Source organism: Hippocampus comes, unplaced genomic scaffold, assembly GCF_001891065.2.
Source record: "Hippocampus comes isolate QL1 unplaced genomic scaffold, H_comes_QL1_v1.1 scaffold327, whole genome shotgun sequence".
NCBI classification, from domain to species: domain Eukaryota; kingdom Metazoa; phylum Chordata; class Actinopteri; order Syngnathiformes; family Syngnathidae; genus Hippocampus; species Hippocampus comes.
Window position 1 is genome coordinate 1,583,841 of NW_017806221.1, and position 21,035 is coordinate 1,604,875.

At 40.6% G+C, this 21,035-nt stretch overlaps 1 protein-coding gene across 5 annotated transcripts in view; it reads left to right on the forward strand.

Annotated features, from left to right (window-relative positions):
• osr2 (odd-skipped related transciption factor 2) overlaps positions 1-18,729 on the forward strand; it is a 54,454-nt gene extending 35,725 nt beyond the window's left edge. Inside the window, exons 1-5 of one of the 5 annotated variants that reach the window (XM_019856330.1) lie at positions 11,168-11,184; positions 11,524-11,650; positions 17,219-17,909; positions 18,160-18,259; positions 18,509-18,729. In XM_019856330.1, the coding sequence (XP_019711889.1) occupies positions 17,257-17,909; positions 18,160-18,259; positions 18,509-18,691 (936 nt within the window). In that variant the 5' untranslated portion in view covers positions 11,168-11,184; positions 11,524-11,650; positions 17,219-17,256 and the 3' untranslated portion in view covers positions 18,692-18,729. Of the gene's footprint in view, positions 1-11,167; positions 11,185-11,523; positions 11,651-13,824; positions 14,086-15,507; positions 15,768-17,218; positions 17,910-18,159; positions 18,260-18,508 lie in introns of those variants that run through there. The other 4 variants (XM_019856331.1, XM_019856329.1, XM_019856328.1 and 1 more) reach the window with 4 other exon arrangements.
• Positions 18,730-21,035: the final 2,306 nt, after the last annotated feature.

Genomic DNA, 21,035 nt, shown 5'->3' on the forward strand with positions numbered 1-21,035 from the left:
GAAGGCCCAGAGGAGTCAAACTTACCGTCAAATGGCCAGCCAGACCAGATTTAGCCATTTTCGCATGACCTCCCTTGTAACAAAGTATATTCCCAGCTTCCATCTCCCTGGTGATTTTCCTCATAAATGCAGATAGCACAGGCTCCTCAAGGTTAATTTGAGGATGAAGCCTGTCTCATCTGTGTGCAGTAAAAACATTCATTCAATTCTCAACTTTGAGACATTGTGACATAGGAAGCACCAGTGACACAAGTTATCGCTGCATAAACTAATACCGTCACTTGTAAATGTACATTTCTCATTAAAAAAAAAATTTTTTTTTGAAATATTCCTGAAAACAAATACTCCGGTCTGACATAGTGTCATCAACCATGTTAGGAAAATGAAAGTGTATTTCTGCAGCCTTGCGGAGCATGTGGCGTATGCTTAAATGGATCTGATGATGACCATGCAAAGTACATGTTTTCCCTCTCTGTCCACATCTTGGTGTCAGCGAGGGGCACAACCTCTACACGGACACCGAAACATATAATCAGTCAAACCCTTTAACAACTCAGCAGGTTGCCAAATCTATCACTGGCAAACTAGTGTGTTAAAATTTTGGCTAATAGCTGACATTTTGTAAGATTAGTCACACAGATGCACAAACACATGAGAGTGACAATGGCAGCGTGTGAGGTAGACAAAAATGCATAAAAAACTGGGGATATTCCCATTAAAAGATGAGCAAGGTATTGAGCTAGCCAAGCGCTCCAATGAGAATGTGCACTTCATTAGTGAGGGGGAAAAGGCTGTGGACAACCATTTGGAGCCAAGTACTTTGAGGCTCTGGAACAGCTCATAAAAGTCAAAGCCAAGAACCATACATGTACACTGCAACAAGCACCAGTAAGTGAGTGAGGCAACAGAACTCGGATCAAAAAAATGACTAAAGGTATTTAAACGCTGAAATAATATTCCAACACTCTGATTTGTGTGTGTGTGTGTGTGTGTGTGTGTGTGTGTGTGTGCGTGTGCGCATGTGTATGCAGCATTATATACTTTGTATGTCAAAATAAAAGTTAAATGTCTATTGTGCACCTTTGTTGGGTTTTGGTGGGGTGAGAGTTGGAGGAAGCGGGATAGCGGTCAGGGCAGGTGGTGGAGTGCAGTGCTGCTGGACGTTTTTAAAGGCCTCCCAGGATAATAATGAATTTTCTACAAAAACGTCCTCTGGGCCTGAGAAGTCTCTCGACTCCACAATATCTGAATATCCAGATCCCAGCCTTCGCAGTTGGGCCGGAACTGCTCTGGTTGACTTGCACCGCAACACTGCAGGGTGGGACCTAAAGGGCAGCAGGTCAACAAAACTTCAGCAGTGACCCAGCTGTTTTAGCTCAGGGAGTATGCATGAAACAATCCCTATACAAATATTTACTACAGTTTATACAGCATACTAACTTACTGACCTAAGTAAAGTCAATTTCAAATTGCAAAACCACAAACACTGAACTAAGAAAATAATTGTAAGGAGGAGAAATGACAGCATGGGCTAAATAATGCGGTTCTGAAAGGAATAGTGAGCATGAAGAAATAAGTGATTAGTCTTTGACAACACAGTAATAGCCAAGTTAACTTTTTAAAATACGCTCATTCTTAAATAAACTGAAAGCAAGACATCAAACACGTAGTGCTGAAATGAACTAATGGCAAACAAAGTTACTGTGCTGCCTAACCTTAGAAAGACACCTCCCATGGCCAAATCAGAATTGGGAGGGCAATCCACAAGGGAGCCCCTAAAGCTGCACCATATGAGCCTAAAAGAGGACATCAAGATGACTTTTAGCCAGTCCCAGAACTATTTAAAAACCAAACGACAGCCAGATGATGAAGCTTTTCAGTATCGGCAATATATTACTTGTCCCTGCTCCATAGATCTTACAGTTGTATTGTGAAAAAAATGATCGACATATACTCGTGGGAACATGACAAATTGAAAGATTAGAAAGAATACAATGACTTTGGTTTTATCCAGGAACTCGTCCAATTGAACAGCATCTGTCAATGGAAATATACTGTATATGTACATTTGACTGGATTGGTATGGAGTAAATTCCTGCAAATTTGTTCTACAACCTTTGAGTGGATGAAGATAAATTCGTGGGTTCCTGGTTATTTGTGCGGGTAGAGAACCTAAGGGAGGTGGCAGTATTCACCAGTTAAAGATTAACATTGTTGGGGAACTGGTAGCCTCACATCTGGGCCTGGACAGCCATATCCTATGATTGCAATTCTGTTGACTGTTTGGAATGGTCACACATCTGGAATTGACACCATTGTGACTGATAGGTGGAGGCTTTTGTTCCTAAGACTTTGTTTGTCCTTCTGCTCCAAAAGGGCCTGGATCAGGGTCTCGTGTAAACCACTTGTTGATAATCTCTGGTAGTCTCTATTGGGTGAAATGTTGCAAAAATCTATATGAGGGACAGGAAAATCCAAGGTGTTGATTGAATTAAGTAGGGACACGGCAGATTTGGGAAGCAAGTGTAGAGAAGAAGCCAATGTTCTGTTGGTTACGCCTGTAGGCAGATGTTACCTCACCTCATGGTTACATGGATCCATCAAAGTGGCCAGCTAGTTTTGTTTTGTTAGTTTTTTTCTCACCACATAAAAGAATGGAGATTTAGTACTTAAGTATTTTCACCTAAGTGTAAAATTTGACCAATATGTGCTGGGCAAGAGTTTGAAGCATCTGAAGAGTTATACTTCCCCATGGCCCAACTCTGTTACTTGGACACATCAAGCTCCCAATACTTTCTGATGGCATTACCATAGCGCTGCATTGTCCTTCCTCTAACCCTTATTCATGCACTCTGATAATAATGAAAGGATGTGACCACAGAAAGCTTTATCTTTTGCGATAACATCACTTAAAGGGGCAGTGAAATAAACACAAAGAGGCTCATGCTTCTGCTTGTCGAGGCTTACAGCTTTCCTACCTGTCCATCCAGTGGAACCTCTTCTGACTGATGTAATGCTGTCTGCCTTCTTACTGGCGTCAGGAACAGTTTGCATTAGTTCACAGCCCAATTAAACCCACTTGCAGCACGCAAGACTGCATTGTTAGTTCAAGCACTCATAGAGAAGCAGGGAATTCTTTCAAGTTAAATAGCTTTACAATGTTGGAGGGTCTCGTTACAGCAGCCCCGTGTTAAATAATGGTCGCAGTCATTGTTACTCTTTCTCAGACCATGTTTCCTGTGTTAATGCTGTTTATTTTGGATTTTGGCTGACGTTATATATGATGACGGAATGAATTCCCCGACATTGAAATGTCTGTCAATAAGAGTACGCTGATGTTTTACAAATGGTATCTGGAAGAGACAAGTGAAAGACAAGTGAAAAGTCCTGCTGCAAAATTGGAAATGGATAGTTTGAGACATCTACATTGTTGTCGTTGCTGTTGCTGTTGAGCAACCTCCAACTGGGTCCCAAAGCGGCTCTTAAAGCCGCAGCGACCCGGGTATCTGCAGACCCAGTTGTCGGCTGTTGACTGGGAACTGTTCGTAGCCCAAAGGCACGCCCAACACCGCTTGGAGGTCATTCCCGAGTTGGGCTGTCGTTGCTGCTGCTCCTGCTGTTGTTGTATAAAATCAAATTTAAAATGAAGTGTAAATCTAATTCCCAAGCTCTCTTGCATTGAATGACATTTCAATTGAATAAACATTTATTTAAAAAACAAAAACAAAAAAAACAAAAACCCATAATCTGGTTGACAATTAATTCAGAGCAGTCAAATATAATATTGTACTTTAAGGTGAATTTAGATTGTCTGGGAATTTTAGTTCAGTTACATTTTCTGTAAGTCTTGGTATACATCTCAATTTTACTTAATTGATAATAATGGTCGCAGTCATTGTTACTCTTTCTCAGACCATGTTTCCTGTGTTAATGCTGTTTATTTTGGATTTTGGCTGACGTTATATATGATGACGGAATGAATTCCCCGACATTGAAATGTCTGTCAATAAGAGTACGCTGATGTTTTACAAATGGTATCTGGAAGAGACAAGTGAAAGACAAGTGAAAAGTCCTGCTGCAAAATTGGAAATGGATAGTTTGAGACATCTACATTGTTGTCGTTGCTGTTGCTGTTGAGCAACCTCCAACTGGGTCCCAAAGCGGCTCTTAAAGCCGCAGCGACCCGGGTATCTGCAGACCCAGTTGTCGGCTGTTGACTGGGAACTGTTCGTAGCCCAAAGGCACGCCCAACACCGCTTGGAGGTCATTCCCGAGTTGGGCTGTCGTTGCTGCTGCTCCTGCTGTTGTTGTATAAAATCAAATTTAAAATGAAGTGTAAATCTAATTCCCAAGCTCTCTTGCATTGAATGACATTTCAATTGAATAAACATTTATTTAAAAAACAAAAACAAAAAAAACAAAAACCCATAATCTGGTTGACAATTAATTCAGAGCAGTCAAATATAATATTGTACTTTAAGGTGAATTTAGATTGTCTGGGAATTTTAGTTCAGTTACATTTTCTGTAAGTCTTGGTATACATCTCAATTTTACTTAATTGATTCTCGAAATATTTTCACCATTTTTTTCTATTCACATGAACAAAGTCACTGGACAGTGGCAAAATAACACTGAAATGAGACAACTGCAAATGCAGTGCTTCACTCAAGGCCAAAGGCAACTTTGGAATGTCAAATCATGTTTTTGCATGACAGGGTAATAAAGAAGAATTGTTTTTAAAACACGATAGGAATAATCACTTCAGTTGAGTCTGCATGAAACAACGGCTGCAGTTTTGGTGGCCTTATGCAGTATGACATCTTGAAGTCGATTTTCCGTCTTGTGTACAAGAGTTGCAACAATGTAAGCCTTTTAAGTTGCAGAGAAGAAATGAAAGAGTCCAGATGGTAAAAATGACAAAGATCAACAGGTATCCAGCGTTGCAATCATAAATAAAAAGCTGGTCCCTTTGGGTTGCAGCGCTGCGGTCGGTGCACTAATAAGGAGCATTTGTGTCAGCTTCCTCCTCGCAGTTTTTTTTTTTTTTGGACAGCATATGTTTGCCTTGCTGTACCCAAACACCATCAAATGAAAATCCCAAGAAGATAACAGCTAAATAAAAACAAATGTTTGAGGAACATTGAACTTCTGAATACTGAGCTTACTTGTCATGAAAGTATTTTATTTATTTATTTATTTTTATTGGTCCTGCCTCTCCTCTCATGTTCTTGTGCACAATTCCCAAACATACATGCAGAAGTGCTCTATCTATAGGATGATTGGGGTGCAGTGTGCATGAACACAAAAAGTATATTACTAACATGCACAGAGATGCACAAATGTTTGTTTGTTTATTTTTTTCCCTCTACACCCCTCGCGATCGACTTGGGACCAGTTCGCGAGCTACCGGTCGATCGCAATCGATGTAATGGGCACCCTGCCCACTACCTTTTCCAGCTACTCCCCTCAGGCACGCCCTACCAATCCATGCGCGCCAAATCCAGCAGACATTCAAACAGCTTCTTCCCTCTAGCCATTAACTCCCTAAACAATAACCCAAATCTACCTGTTCAGTGGCTCTTTGCAATTTTGCACAACCCTGTGGAACAGCATTACCGCAATAATCATTGCAGCTCCAGCTCCGTACTTACTTGAACCATTGTCACTGATCTCTATTCCACAGCACCAGACACCTTAAAGCACTCAAGGACTTATGTACAATTGCACACTTAAATTTGCTCTACAAATACTGCTACTGGTTACTTTAAAAAGATGCAATAATTATCTGCGCCAACTGCACAACTGTTATAGTATTGTATTCTACCACTGATTACTTTAGCTTTGCCCGATACTTTGCACATTATCTCACAGCTGTCATTGGGTGGTGCTACCGCACAACGGTACCCCAACATGACGGAATGCCTTTCCATACTTATTTGTCATGCCCTTGTTTATCGCAGTTGCTTGTTATTGATGATACTAGTGTAGCCTGTACTACCGCAGAGAAATTCCTTGTGTGTTCTCCATACTTGGCCAATAAAGATGATTCTGATTCTGATTCTGATCGAGAGCGACAATCGTTCGGACTCTTATTCACACAGTCACTGAGTGTGAAGTGAATCCACACTGCCTGCATGGAAGTCTGGCAAGTGAACCAACACACTTGTCGGTGACCACTTGTGACAATGGACAAGCTCTCCTAGCACATATTCATTCATGCATTGACTTCCTATACTGCAGGGTACATCATGGACAGTTAGCCAGTCAGCCCCAATGCCTCAGGTTCTCTTTGGTAAAATGAAAAGGATTCACAACCTATGGTGGGACCAATAAGGATCATAACAACTTTATTGGCATTGCCTTTGATAAGTTCAAAAACATCTGTTTTTTATACACTGTTCTTCCTCTTTGATATTTAAATGCGGGTTTACTTTACAACAAATGTTCATGCAATTCCCTTTGTTCATAGTTTTGTGAAATTAATTCACTGCAAATCAGTTCCTCTGAAACAAAGCAGAGAGCGGTGTCAAATGATGTAAAAATAGATAAATGAATACATAAATAAAAATCTGTTGCCTGTTGCTATTTGTTCAAGCATATTTACCGAGTAAACTGCGATCAGATAAACTGCAGTTAATCCCCTTGTTAAAGCCAGTTACACCTTCATGAACGTCAGCACAATTTCATGAATCCAAAAAGCCACAATATAATTGCAGTAGAAAACTTGACTTTTACAGTATTTTTAACGGGTAAAACAGCAGTGGAAACAGTCCATGGGTCTTTGGAGTGTCCAGTATGAACATCCCAAAAAGTGAATCACTTTCCTCCACTTCTCATCCTGACACTCTTCCAACACATGTGAAATGAATGTTGCATCATTTATTCTGAATTCTCACTTGTGCTGTCAAAACTGAAGCATATCGCCAAAAGTATTTCCTTTTTAGTACTCCTATAATAAAGATAAAAACCCGCAGCGTGTATGAAAAGAAACCAAAATATTGGAAAGGTAGGGCAAGGAAATGCTATGACACACATTTGCACATTTAAAAGGTGTTGAAGAATTCTCTTTCTAAATGGAGCATTTTGAATGATGGATTTCCCATTTCTCCTTTGTAGTAAATTGATTCCTGACATGTATCATAATTTGATATCCAAATGGCAGGGGCATGGACCTTGAATCAGGAAATGTTGCATTGCATATGCAGGGACTTGTACCAACTCCAGCCCCACTTTTAGGTGTTTAATAACACAGTAATAGTATTCATCTAGCACTAACACATTGGCAAAGATTATGTGCTTTGCAGATCAACCCCAGGGTCTCTTAAATGTTCATAGAACATATTGTAAGCCTGGAACACACTTACACAATCCATGTGACGCACATCACTCATGCAGAGAAAGCTTTTTGTCACCATGACAGGTAAATTCAAGGCTTTCTGAATGATCAATTCCCCAGAAGAACTGCGCGTTCCATGCCTGTGATTTTTATTTTCATTTCTTCCATCTCGGTCAAGGCAGAAGTGAGCTGTAGAAACCGTCACTATACAGCAGGATGGTAGCACAACAAGGATCACAAACTCAAGTGAGGTTGGTGTGCAATTTCAACCATACGTCATACCTCTTTATGCAAGCCCTTCAACGCCATATTACAAAGTTCAGGGACCGATACTTATTTCAATCTAAAAAGAAAGGAACGTGGTTTCAGAAGCACTCGAAAATGAACCTGGATAGCGACGTCAAGTTGATGTCAATACAAAGTAACCTGTATTCCTCTGCATGTCAACTCAACAGACACGGCAGCCCGCAGCACTTGCACACAGGGGGACCTTTTCCACCCACTTCAAACAAATACTCGAGTTGTGACTCCACTTCCCCCTCGTTTTATGACAAAGTGCCTGTGTTAGTATAAAACAGGTCATTTGGACCTCCCCAGGACGGGTATGGTGGAGCTGTGCAACCTGCCAATGCGTACAGCTGCCCAGAAGTCCGCAAGGGAGCAATAACTCCACTCTCACCTATATGTCGTAAACAGCTTAAAACCCTATTAAAAGCACAAATTCATTTCAGAAACAAGCAGACTTTTCTAAAACAATATTTCCTGTCTGTGAGTTGACTATATTGACTGTGTGACTGTATAGATGCAGAGCCCTTTAATGTTTTCCTGGTGGTAGCCAAACTTTCCCCTGACTGTAAGTACTGAGCATGTATTCTATAACTGCATTAGTGAAAAACAGTGATTTAGTGGGCTGGAGGGGAAGTGATTACGAGTGACTGATGAGAGGGAAACACAACCTCCCTAAAGATTGCACCTGTACATTAACATTTATTTAGTGCGTGGGTGACGATGTGTGTTGGTGTGCTGAAGCTTTTCTCCCCCGATGTTTACGTGTGTTTCCAATTCAAGCGTACGGGCATGCACAGTAATAATTCAAACAAGAGTGGATCAGTCATCCATCAGCAGCAGATGCCGTTTAAAATGTTTTCAGTTCAAAGTGACGGAGAATAATGAGAGGAAGAAGTTCGACAATGCTGAAGGGATATTTTTAGCATTTTAGAGGAACAATTGCCTCTTCGGTTTTTATGGCAGTTATTTATCAGTGACTGATCTGCACAGCAGTAACATATGGAACAAATATTGTGGGTGGCTTTAATTGTTACTTCTCTGCTCATATGAAAATGTGAAAAAAGGCTACTTGCCTGCAGAGTGGTTTCCCCAAAGGTCCTTCACAGACATAGGTCCTTCTTGAAACAGTGTCAGGATCTGCGTGACCTTTTTTTTTTTTTTTTTGGGATGGAAAACCATTTCCTGGCTCTCTTTGTAATGGACTTACATCTGGCACATCACAAAGAGAAAATAAGGCAAGGGAAGAAGAAGAAATTATAGGAATTCAAACAGGATTGTTGATGCGGGAAAACAGGGCTATTGCAATATTCAGTCCACATCCAACTTAATCACCTAATGTTTTCAAGGTTTTCGAAGGGGACTGATTACACAAAATCATGACAAGCAGTCTGGATTCTGATTCCTTCATCTCTCCATTCCTCACTTTAGCCCCATTCCAGCTCACAGTATATCGTATCTGTCCAGATTTCCAGTGCTTCTGCAAACATCTTTCCCTCCTTCCATTCTACAGTTCTTCCATTTCTTCATCTCGTTCTCCATCCAGCTCCTTTCCTCTCCACCCATGAAATGTTAAAGCTTTCCATTCCTGCTTTCATCTCTCCATTCTGGCTGTATTTCCATCCACCCAGGTAAATATTGAATACAGCGGGCACTGGGACCTTTTAAAAATGTCATTTCTGACAGACTGAATGAGACACGCTTGCTCTCGGTTGATTTATTCCTCCAAGTGTGCTGCAGAAACTTTGTTAATGTCTTCTCATCATGGCTGTAACAACACTTCAGCGTGGCCAGGAAACAGGTGCAAGAGTTTTACTGTCCATCACTTTACCGGTGACATGGAGTACGGTTGTGCCTGAGGAGTCAACGCCTTGGGTCAGCAAAGGCACAATAGTAAAATAAACAAGTTAATATATAGAGCGACTGTACTCGAGAATCATTTTAATATGAATGTGTTTATAATGACAACATTTTGGGAAGTACTTTTGTCACCTAGTGATGTAAACTAACCAGACACAAGGCGGCTTGTTTATAGCAATACAAAAATACAGTGGAAGCAGGAAGTACCTGTAATGTGACTGGAATCAAGCAATGTCACTAGGGTACTGTTTTCATTCCTCGGATGCCTGGCTGACATTTTACACAATATGGACCTTCCAACACGAAAATCGCGCACTTCAGGATTTTTGCATACAACTCTTTTGATCATGAATCATGATCACCAGTGATGACCACGGACAGATCCGCACCATTTGCTTCATCTGTTTATTGCATATTTACTGCACTTGCCACCAGATGGACCAGAAAGCAAAAAATAAAATGTGTCATGGCAGTCAGCGCTACAGAAGCGTCTGGCCAGAACAAACAGCCCAAGGCAAGCTATTTGCTGACAAATGGGATTCAGTGCTGAGCTTCAGCAGCATTAACCGGTGGGTTTTATTGGTTGAATGAGCACGATATCATGGGTTTCTTCGCTGTGCTCTCGGGGCAACACGGATGACATGGCAAGGAGTAAAGGCATTTTGCTCACACGAAGAAATTGGGTGCTGTTTAACAGATGGCAGGAGACCGGTGAATAAAGTGGCAATGGACAGCAGATGGAGAAGCGATCAACAAGAGACCGAAGAAATGGTCTGCACACACTCCATGTTGCCAGTCAATACTCCTGGAAACAACAACCACCATTGTTAAGTGAATGCCTCTCTGTCGTTGTCATTCAAAACAGAACATTACTACCTGTTGGAAGGCCGAATTTTCGACACGCTTGCATTGGATCTCACTCGATTCTGCAAGTGACAGAATGTTGTGGCTGGCCGGTGTAGCTTGTAGTGAATTGTGGAGTTGTAGTTTGGTTATTAGCCAACAGGAGGCAATCTTGTATAATACAGTAAACAACGCTGTGAGAAATGGATTTCCTAAACAGTTGAGCTTTCAAGCGCAAACGTAACCACTTTGCGATTCAGTTGCAAATATTTTACAGCCAGGTATCGTGAATTTTACAGCCACGTCAATATGACAATTAATATGCTGTTGTGGAGATTTTCCATACATACTGAGCATGTAACAAACGTGACCAGTTTCTCCATTTTGATTACATACAGTATTATAAACATTTAGTTTTGAAAATGCAGGTAAAAATTTGACATGGATAAATAGATAGATGTTTTATATTGTCTATATAATACATTTATAATATATGGCTGAATTTTACTTCATGTACAATGCTTTGTATGCAGCTGTGGTTGTTTTTGAAGTGGTCTATAAATAAAGCCGACTTGACTTCAGTTGAGATAATGGAATGAAAAAGAAGTATGATGTATGGAAATGTGTCAACAAGGCTATTTGAGGGAACTATAGTTCTGTATACAGGATGAGTGACTGTGTAGGTGTTGATGTGGGGGCTTTGAAACCACGGCAGATTGGTAAGAGTGAGAGCCCTTGTGCACTTGTAGTATGGACCTGACATCCTGTCAGGCAAAATGCTTAGAAACACGACACGTGTTTGACACACACTCACAGAAACAAAGCCAGAAACGTCACTTTTTCTGCTGAAGACACCACAGGTGAGTTAGAGAGCAAAGGTCCTTTTATTAAAAAAAAAGAGTTTTTTTTAATATGATTTAACATCTATGCCTGATGCTTGAATGAATGTACAATTTTTTTGTGGTTGACAGGATCATCTATCAAGATTGAAATAATACACACATACATACAGGTGCACACACGCGCGCACACACACACACACACACACACGCGTGCGCGCGCTCACGCACAAAACTGTGTCAATAAGAGGCAGAATTAGATGCCATGAAGGATATACAATAAATCTTTTGTGTAAATCTGTGAGAGTTCTCAAAGTCTTTACTGATAATTTTGTATATCCCTTTTCTTTTCATGGTCAGCCTTAGAAGAAAAGTGTCAGCCATTACAGGCTTGGCAGCTGCATGGTCCTCCAACACTGAGTCTCTCTGGGAGTCAGATGATCACAGAGAATGATGGCGGCTGCTGGGACTCAAGCCAGGGTCAAAGGTCATTGCACTAACTCCCTGACATAAAGTAAAAAGACTGTATGCATGTCTCTGGGAGAAAAAAAAACTCAGAGTAGCTGAAATTTCAAAACATGCAGACATAAAATTCAGTACCCAAACTCAATTATTAACCATTTGAACTGTGTAATTTTAACACAAGGAGCAAAGCATTTTATTTTCTTACATTATTGACTAATTGTTTTTGGTGAGAAAAAATAAGTAAATCACATAAAGTTAACACTAGCATTGTAAACTTAGCACTGACATTCAAAATGGATGCAAGAGGAATTACAAACTTTAACCCAAGTTTAAATGGGATTGTATAAATGGAGCTTGAAAGACAGTACCAAGAAACAATAGGTGCATCCATGGGTTGAGGTAAAAGCTAAGAGCAAGAAATAACATTGCAAGTCAGGGATATAATTATCAACTCATCAAATTCAAGTGTGAATGTACGTACATTGTTTTTCAAAGGAATGTATGGTAAAACAAAATGATATTTTGCATTAAAACATGCTCAATCATTTTAATAATACATCAAAATCATATAATTTATGTCAAATAAATGGAATAGGGTGTATTATCCTAAAATAAGTGAATTTGACGATGGGAGTCTGAGTAACAAGAGACTGGAAACCACAAGCATGTTGTGTGCAGAAATGTGTTGCACATGCTCTGCAGCTTGCAAAAAAAGAACTCTTAACTATTTCAGTTGTGCTACTGCTGGAAATATGATTTGCCTGCTCATTGAACAGTCCTCAGTCAGATTTTGTTTCACATGTAGTTGTACGTTATACACTGCAAGAGCAGTTTAGAGATTATAATGCTCTGTCATGTCTGTGACTGTGTCTGATCCTTTATTTATTTATGTATTCCTATTTTGTTTTGTCCTTCCGTTTGGTAATTTCTGTTTAAAATGTCTATTTTTGGCATGCTTGAACAATATCTAACGTTTCCCGAGTAGACAAACGCTTGAGTAGACGAGGCCTTGCCGTTATGATAAAACATCAATAGGTGGCGCTGCAGACTCGAGAACTGAACCAACATTTCTGCGCGTAACTGGCAGCCGCTACAAACCTTCAGTCAGTCGCTCTGCCTTAAAAGCCTTCAATGTGACCAGACCATGGAAGTTTGAATGCTATGATGAGATTTAAAGTAGTAGTTATTATAATAATAATAATAATAATAATAATAATAATAATAATAATAAGTGTAAGTATAAGTATGATAAGTATAATAAATTGTACGTTTTGAATAGTTGTATTATTATGTATGTTTTTGTAATTGGATTATTTCAATATTTTATATTGTTATATATTTAATTTAAATTGAATCAGACGTTTTCGTTTCACGGTTGGAGATATGCGTAACGTCACTTTCTGTGGATGAACCACAACGTTTGATTTGATGCTCTCATACGTCTCCATAAAGTTATTCAATCTATTGCCAAACACAAACCAGAGGAATTAATGACCTGTTGAATAATGCCACTTGCAGTGTATAATTTTCCGCATGGGCTGACAGGAAATACACATGCCTTAATATATTAATTCTAATGTGTCTTGTCCTTTGCTCGTTTTTTTTTCCATTTTAATTTACTTGGGCGAAATATCTAGAATGCTCGTTTTTACGTATTAGCTGTGAATAACAACAAGAAAAATAAAACGACATGTATATGAAGAAATTCCATTTTGCGTAATGCGGGAAAACTATAGAGTGGCGAACGCCATGGCATCGCGTTGAGCACAATTCATTATTAAACGCAACATGAATGTCTCTTTTTCTACACTAATATCAGTGACTTAATCACACAGCCTGCATGGAATATTTTATTCTGATCCAAATGTCACAAGTACTTTATTGTGGTCACTTGTCGCGTGGACGGTATAGTCAAAGACCCAAAGGCAAGAAGCGTGGAGTTGGGGCACGTGGGATCAGACTTTCGAAAAGTGTACTTTATGTCACCAAAAATCAGGACTTCTCTGCTGTGTTTATAAGGTGTATTAAAAGTGAGGTAAAGTGGAGCTGAACGGGGTGCTTCAGTCGGCTGTGGGGCTCTAGTTGCTATCCAAACACAAATAAACAGAGGAGGAACATTGGAATTAATGATAGAGAAGGAGGGGGCGTGTCGGAGGCGGGCAGAGTGAGCCGGAGCAGGAGCCCTAAAAAGTGAAGAATCGGTGCGCATTACGCACACTTCCAGCCTCAACTGCGGACGGGACTCCCACTGTGCTGCTGCCTGTCTTCCAGACTCACTGGTCACACACTACACGAGTCTGCACAGTTCCGAGGCACCACACTTGGCTGCATGGCTGTGAAAGTTTCATGGACTTCGAACTTGGAAAACTTATAGTGGCGCTGTACTGGAGCCGGTCGCTTCTGTAGTTACTGTGGATTACTGGCATACCGCAGGATTTTGACAGCTATTTATTGGGGGTAAGAGTGTGCTTGGAAGGCTACATTCTGACATATGTCACTCAAACCGCACTGGTTTTGTAACTGTTCTGTCACTTCAAATACTTATGCTGAACGCGCGATTAAGCAGCAAACCTGCAGCAGCACCCACTTGTCATCTCTGCATAAACTCAATCAATCTAACCATGAGCGTGATTAACGCTTCTCGTTAAGCAATGTGCGGGCGAGACTTCACTCGCTCGTTGGTTTTAGTTCATGCACAAAACAGACGCGCGATGTACACGTCTTGTTCCGAACACTTTTTTTTTAAACATAAAAAAAAGAAAGTTCTGAAAACGGACATGCAGGCGTTCGGGCAAACTGTCGAAGTGTAAATGAAGTCCAAAGGTTAGGGAGAATTGAATGCTATGATGAGATTTAAAGTAGTAGTTATTATAATAATAATAATAATAATAATAATAATAATAATAATAATAAGTGTAAGTATAAGTATGATAAGTATAATAAATTGTACGTTTTGAATAGTTGTATTATTATGTATGTTTTTGTAATTGGATTATTTCAATATTTTATATTGTTATATATTTAATTTAAATTGAATCAGACGTTTTCGTTTCACGGTTGGAGATATGCGTAACGTCACTTTCTGTGGATGAACCACAACGTTTGATTTGATGCTCTCATACGTCTCCATAAAGTTATTCAATCTATTGCCAAACACAAACCAGAGGAATTAATGACCTGTTGAATAATGCCACTTGCAGTGTATAATTTTCCGCATGGGCTGACAGGAAATACACATGCCTTAATATATTAATTCTAATGTGTCTTGTCCTTTGCTCGTTTTTTTTTCCATTTTAATTTACTTGGGCGAAATATCTAGAATGCTCGTTTTTACGTATTAGCTGTGAATAACAACAAGAAAAATAAAACGACATGTATATGAAGAAATTCCATTTTGCGTAATGCGGGAAAACTATAGAGTGGCGAACGCCATGGCATCGCGTTGAGCACAATTCATTATTAAACGCAACATGAATGTCTCTTTTTCTACACTAATATCAGTGACTTAATCACACAGCCTGCATGGAATATTTTATTCTGATCCAAATGTCACAAGTACTTTATTGTGGTCACTTGTCGCGTGGACGGTATAGTCAAAGACCCAAAGGCAAGAAGCGTGGAGTTGGGGCACGTGGGATCAGACTTTCGAAAAGTGTACTTTATGTCACCAAAAATCAGGACTTCTCTGCTGTGTTTATAAGGTGTATTAAAAGTGAGGTAAAGTGGAGCTGAACGGGGTGCTTCAGTCGGCTGTGGGGCTCTAGTTGCTATCCAAACACAAATAAACAGAGGAGGAACATTGGAATTAATGATAGAGAAGGAGGGGGCGTGTCGGAGGCGGGCAGAGTGAGCCGGAGCAGGAGCCCTAAAAAGTGAAGAATCGGTGCGCATTACGCACACTTCCAGCCTCAACTGCGGACGGGACTCCCACTGTGCTGCTGCCTGTCTTCCAGACTCACTGGTCACACACTACACGAGTCTGCACAGTTCCGAGGCACCACACTTGGCTGCATGGCTGTGAAAGTTTCATGGACTTCGAACTTGGAAAACTTATAGTGGCGCTGTACTGGAGCCGGTCGCTTCTGTAGTTACTGTGGATTACTGGCATACCGCAGGATTTTGACAGCTATTTATTGGGGGTAAGAGTGTGCTTGGAAGGCTACATTCTGACATATGTCACTCAAACCGCACTGGTTTTGTAACTGTTCTGTCACTTCAAATACTTATGCTGAACGCGCGATTAAGCAGCAAACCTGCAGCAGCACCCACTTGTCATCTCTGCATAAACTCAATCAATCTAACCATGAGCGTGATTAACGCTTCTCGTTAAGCAATGTGCGGGCGAGACTTCACTCGCTCGTTGGTTTTAGTTCATGCACAAAACAGACGCGCGATGTACACGTCTTGTTCCGAACACTTTTTTTTTAAACATAAAAAAAAGAAAGTTCTGAAAACGGACATGCAGGCGTTCGGGCAAACTGTCGAAGTGTAAATGAAGTCCAAAGGTTAGGGAGAACTTGTTGAGCAGTGAGTAGATTATGGCCGAGGAGCAACAAGTGCCTGTATGGTGACTAAAGCTGCACCTGTGCAACATTATATTTAACCCCATCCCGTCGAAGGTTTGAGGGGGTCCCAAGACGAGGCCGAATTCGAAGTGCAATTCTGTGAAAGTGAATTAAAACATCTGTGAAATTATCCAGTCCTTTAGTCATCATGTCAACGTGGTGCTTACAATTTTTACGCTGCAAGCTCTTTATTATTGTAGGAAAGTCGAATATTTTGTTTTGCACAGATTCAAATAATAAAATGAGTCAAAACATGAGTTCATAAAAGAAAAAAAAATGTTTTCTTATTTTTCCTACTCTGCCATTACTGATCATTGTGATTGTCAGGTAACCACTCACTCTCTCTTTGTTGAATGGGCCACGCATGAGAACATTTTTCATTTACTGTTAGTAGGTCACTCGATTTATCTTATTTTATTTTCGAATTGGTGTAAATGTAGCTAAAAAAAATTAAAGTGAAACAATTAAAATAAATACGCCAGGCTTTTCCAACAAATGTAAGACACTAGTACGGCCTTTATAATTAATATATCAAACGCTTTGTGTGTTTCAACATGGCTCCCAAATCAAATCAAATAAGAATAAATAATGTTCAATTTTCACATATATGCCCCCACAGAAATTGCATCGGGAAACATGTCGTCAATTACAGTCTTGCGTTTTCTTATATTAGATCGAGCGTTGTGCTTCATTTGAAGAAATAGATACATAGGCTTACATGTCGATTTATGTTTGACGCCTAAATAATCACTGAATATAGTGACAATTTTAGAGAGCGTTAATTGTGAAGTTATTTTTATGGAATCATGCTTGTCCGCACAGTCTTGCATCCGCGCGCTTTTCACCAAAGCTCTCCAAACGATTGCTGCTTCGGCGTGTTAAATTGGGCAAGTAGAAATGTGAATAATACACTTATTCCCATTATAAAATTGGGCCACATTTGGTTGGGGATGCTCTTTGGCTGCGGCGGCATAATTGTCTCTTGTGCGCACACGACTAACAGTGGACGTGTTCTCTTTTCCAAGGGGTTGTCGGCGTGTCCTCTGCACAAGTGTGAGCCGCGATGGGGAGCAAAGCTCTGCACGCTCCGATCCCCCTGCACCCGCCCCTGCAGCTCACTAACTACTCCTTCCTGCAGGCCGTCAACACGTTCCCGGCCGACCAGCTGCAAGGACTGTACGGCCTCAGCGCGGTGCACACCATGCATATGAACCATTGGACTCTTGGCTACCCGCACATCCAAGGACTGAGATCGACTATCACAGAAATGGCAGCCGCCCAGGGCTTGATGGACCCCAGGATTCCATTCCAAGCTTTGCCCTTCACCGCCGCCGCGCAGCTCTTCCATCCAAAACAAGCTTCGGTCACGCACGGCGTGCCCTCGCTGCACAAGGACAGGCCGAGGTTCGACTTCGCTAATCTGGCCCTGGCCGCAACGCAGGAGGACCCGCCGAAGGCTGCGGATTTGGCCAAGCTGGCGTCGGGACTAGGAGGAACCATAACCGAGCTGAACAAGCTGTCTCCGGACAGAAAACCCACTAGGGGCAGGCTCCCGTCCAAGACTAAAAAGGAATTTATTTGCAAGTTCTGCGGCAGGCATTTCACCAAGTCCTACAACCTCCTCATCCACGAAAGGACCCACACGGACGAGCGGCCCTACACCTGTGACATTTGCCACAAGGCCTTCAGAAGACAGGACCACCTCAGAGATCACAGGTACCGCCTGACCCACCGCTTTCCTTATCCCGTAATTACAATAACATGAAGTATGGATGAAGTCACATAGATCGTGACGTATATGACAGCTGTCTGCGTAAGCGCGCGCACGCACAATTCAGACTTTTGCAGATGATGGCCACTTTATTATTATAGTTTTTTTTTTTTTTTTTAATGACGAGGCAGCTTCTCACGGCTACGCAAACCATTGCCGTCTGGTGCATCAATAATTGTTATCTCTGTTTTACAGATACATCCACTCCAAGGAAAAGCCATTCAAATGTCAAGAGTGTGGGAAGGGATTCTGCCAGTCCCGAACTCTAGCAGTCCACAAAACCTTGCACATGCAGGTGAGATGGCAATATCACAAAAATATTGATACGCACATTTTATTAATTTATGAGCATAAATCCGCACGTCATGTACGGCCCGCTGTATGCGTGGGGATGTTAGAAAGTCCGCTGCGGTAATTCACGTACAAATACAAAACATATTTAACGTTGCAAATCGGCATGAGTTATCATTTTGGAAAGATATTCATGATCAAAGTACTATATAATTGAAAGGAATAATCCTTTGCTTGCTTTAAATCTAAACAGGAGTCTCCCCACAAATGCCCCACATGCGGAAGAACCTTTAATCAAAGAAGTAACCTGAAAACTCACCTTCTCACCCATACAGACATCAAGCCCTACAGCTGTGGCCGCTGCGGAAAGGTGTTTCGGCGCAACTGTGACTTGCGACGGCACAGTTTGACGCACAGCCCACACCAGGACTTCTAGGTCTGGACAGAAATAAAAAAAACAAACAGAAAAAAAAATCATGAAACAAATGGACACAAGGAGAGGAGTCAGCATTTTTATGCATGGACAATATCCAAACGTGGACACTGTCAACACACATGAATTGATTGCACAGCATGTTGGACACCACCATGTAAATATCAAAACCATGTACATAAAAAAATGTATTTTCTGGCATTCAAATGACAAAATTGTTATTAAAAACGTGTGTTAAATTGTATTTTAGAAATAAATATTTCCATTACATATATTTGTGTGCTTTTATATGTCTCATTGTATGAATCTATTGTGCTCAATAATTTTAAAGTTAATAGTTGTTATATGTTTACAACAACAGCAGAGAGAGCTTAGTGTGCCCGAGCGAGTGCAGTTGTAGATATCGCTGAGCAAAGACCCCCCCGCCCCCACACACACACACAAACACACACATGCGCACGCGCGCATTCACGCACTCACACACACACACACACACACACACACACACACACACACACACACACACACACACACACACACACACACGCATAAAAAAGGCCTTGGATCATTTACGAGCCAAGACCATCTCGTCATGTCAGTATTTACTAGAAGTAAAAATACCCACACCTCTCAACATATTGTAATGGTGTAATCAATCATACGCCATCATATTTTTACCCGAGTTACAGATGATCAGGTTGCTGACGTGCGTGGAAGATATGGATCAATATAGCGGTGGATCATCACAAATACTTATTTATCACTTCATCACCATGACGGCAAGTGCAATTCTGGGATAAAGTGTCAACTTAGAGTTTAAATAAAAAAGAGCAAAAGAGCGATTTCAAGTGTGAAAAATAATCAAATTTTGGACAGCTATGTTCATTTAAAATATAAAATAAGATTAAATAAGAATATACAGTAGGTAGGTCTGTGCATTCTGTGCGTACTCGAAGAGACAGCACTTCTGAGGAAAGCTCGTATAGGTTGTGCAGAATAGGTTGGATGGATTCCAACTAACCTTCGATAAGCATGATTTTAAATATTAACCGTCAGCAGTGTTGGACATATGACACATCATAATCATCTTTATAAGCTCTCTCCATGCTTCTTTCTTAAAATGGACTTGAGGCACGTTGTGTCATGACTATAAACGGCCACACACACAAAATGATCGAAATATGCTTTTTCACGTATAGGTGTTAACAGTTGCTCGAATGTGAGTCAATTCACCTGCGCCCCCCACCCCCACCCAACAACAACCACAACAACAACAACAACATAACTAACTCAAAAATATATTTTTGATGGACCCCGTTAGGGCTCCTAAATGGGAAATTATTTGGCGTTGACCGCTCGTTCCTATTTATTTTTCCAAGGCAAGCGTAATATCTCCAGCAATTCCGGTCAGATAGGTTCCTTAGATATACCTATTTATTATTAAAGAATAAGAATAAGAATATAAAGACAACATTTGTGCAGATTACATATTTCTTCTTCTATCACTTCTGTCTTGTGAATAAAGAATTTTCAACGACATGAAATCATTTCGAGGCCATGAGTCTCATTGTTTTCTTCTGGCTGCACATTTTACAAACCAGATGGACACAAGGGTTCGCGCTGTCTCAACCGTGTTTCGATTACCGGTAATAATCTAAGGTGTAAAATGTAATTATTGTAACGTTTACTGAGAGTTCTTCTCATTATTATTATGGGAATTTCTCCATTGGATATAAAGGTTTTCTTATCTTATTTGCTAAATTTCGTTGCGTGACACATGTTGTTACGCTCCGTGATTTCTCACCAATCGACTCTGTCATCATCGCTCAAGATACACAAATGGGGCTAGGCCTACCCGAAAGCAAAAAAGAAAAGTAAATGTTTAATTAAAAAAAATGTTTTTCAACTGCAACATATGGCAGTGACTTTTCACAGTTTTTAATGCTTAGACTGTTGTTCAGCAACTGTTTGTGGTCGATACCACTCGTCGGCCTTTTCAATAATTTCGGTCAGATTGAACTGCACTGTACTGAAGTGTACGTACATTTCACCAAACTCCACAGGTGTTTGTTTGAGCCGTCCATGCTTTTGATATATGCTCTCACATGAGAATTTAAAATTGCCTATACCTCGGACAGCTCATTGGCACATGCCATAATGCAATTTTATAAACACTGCTTTGAGGTGAATGAATAATATCCCCAGCATGTATTAATGTAAGTGAACTTGTCACTTACAGTGAATGAACACAATATACGTTTGGAGTAAGTTAATAAACACCAACCATTATTCAAGCCTTGATGGCTCCGAACTACTTTTCCCGCTTTATATATATATATATATATAT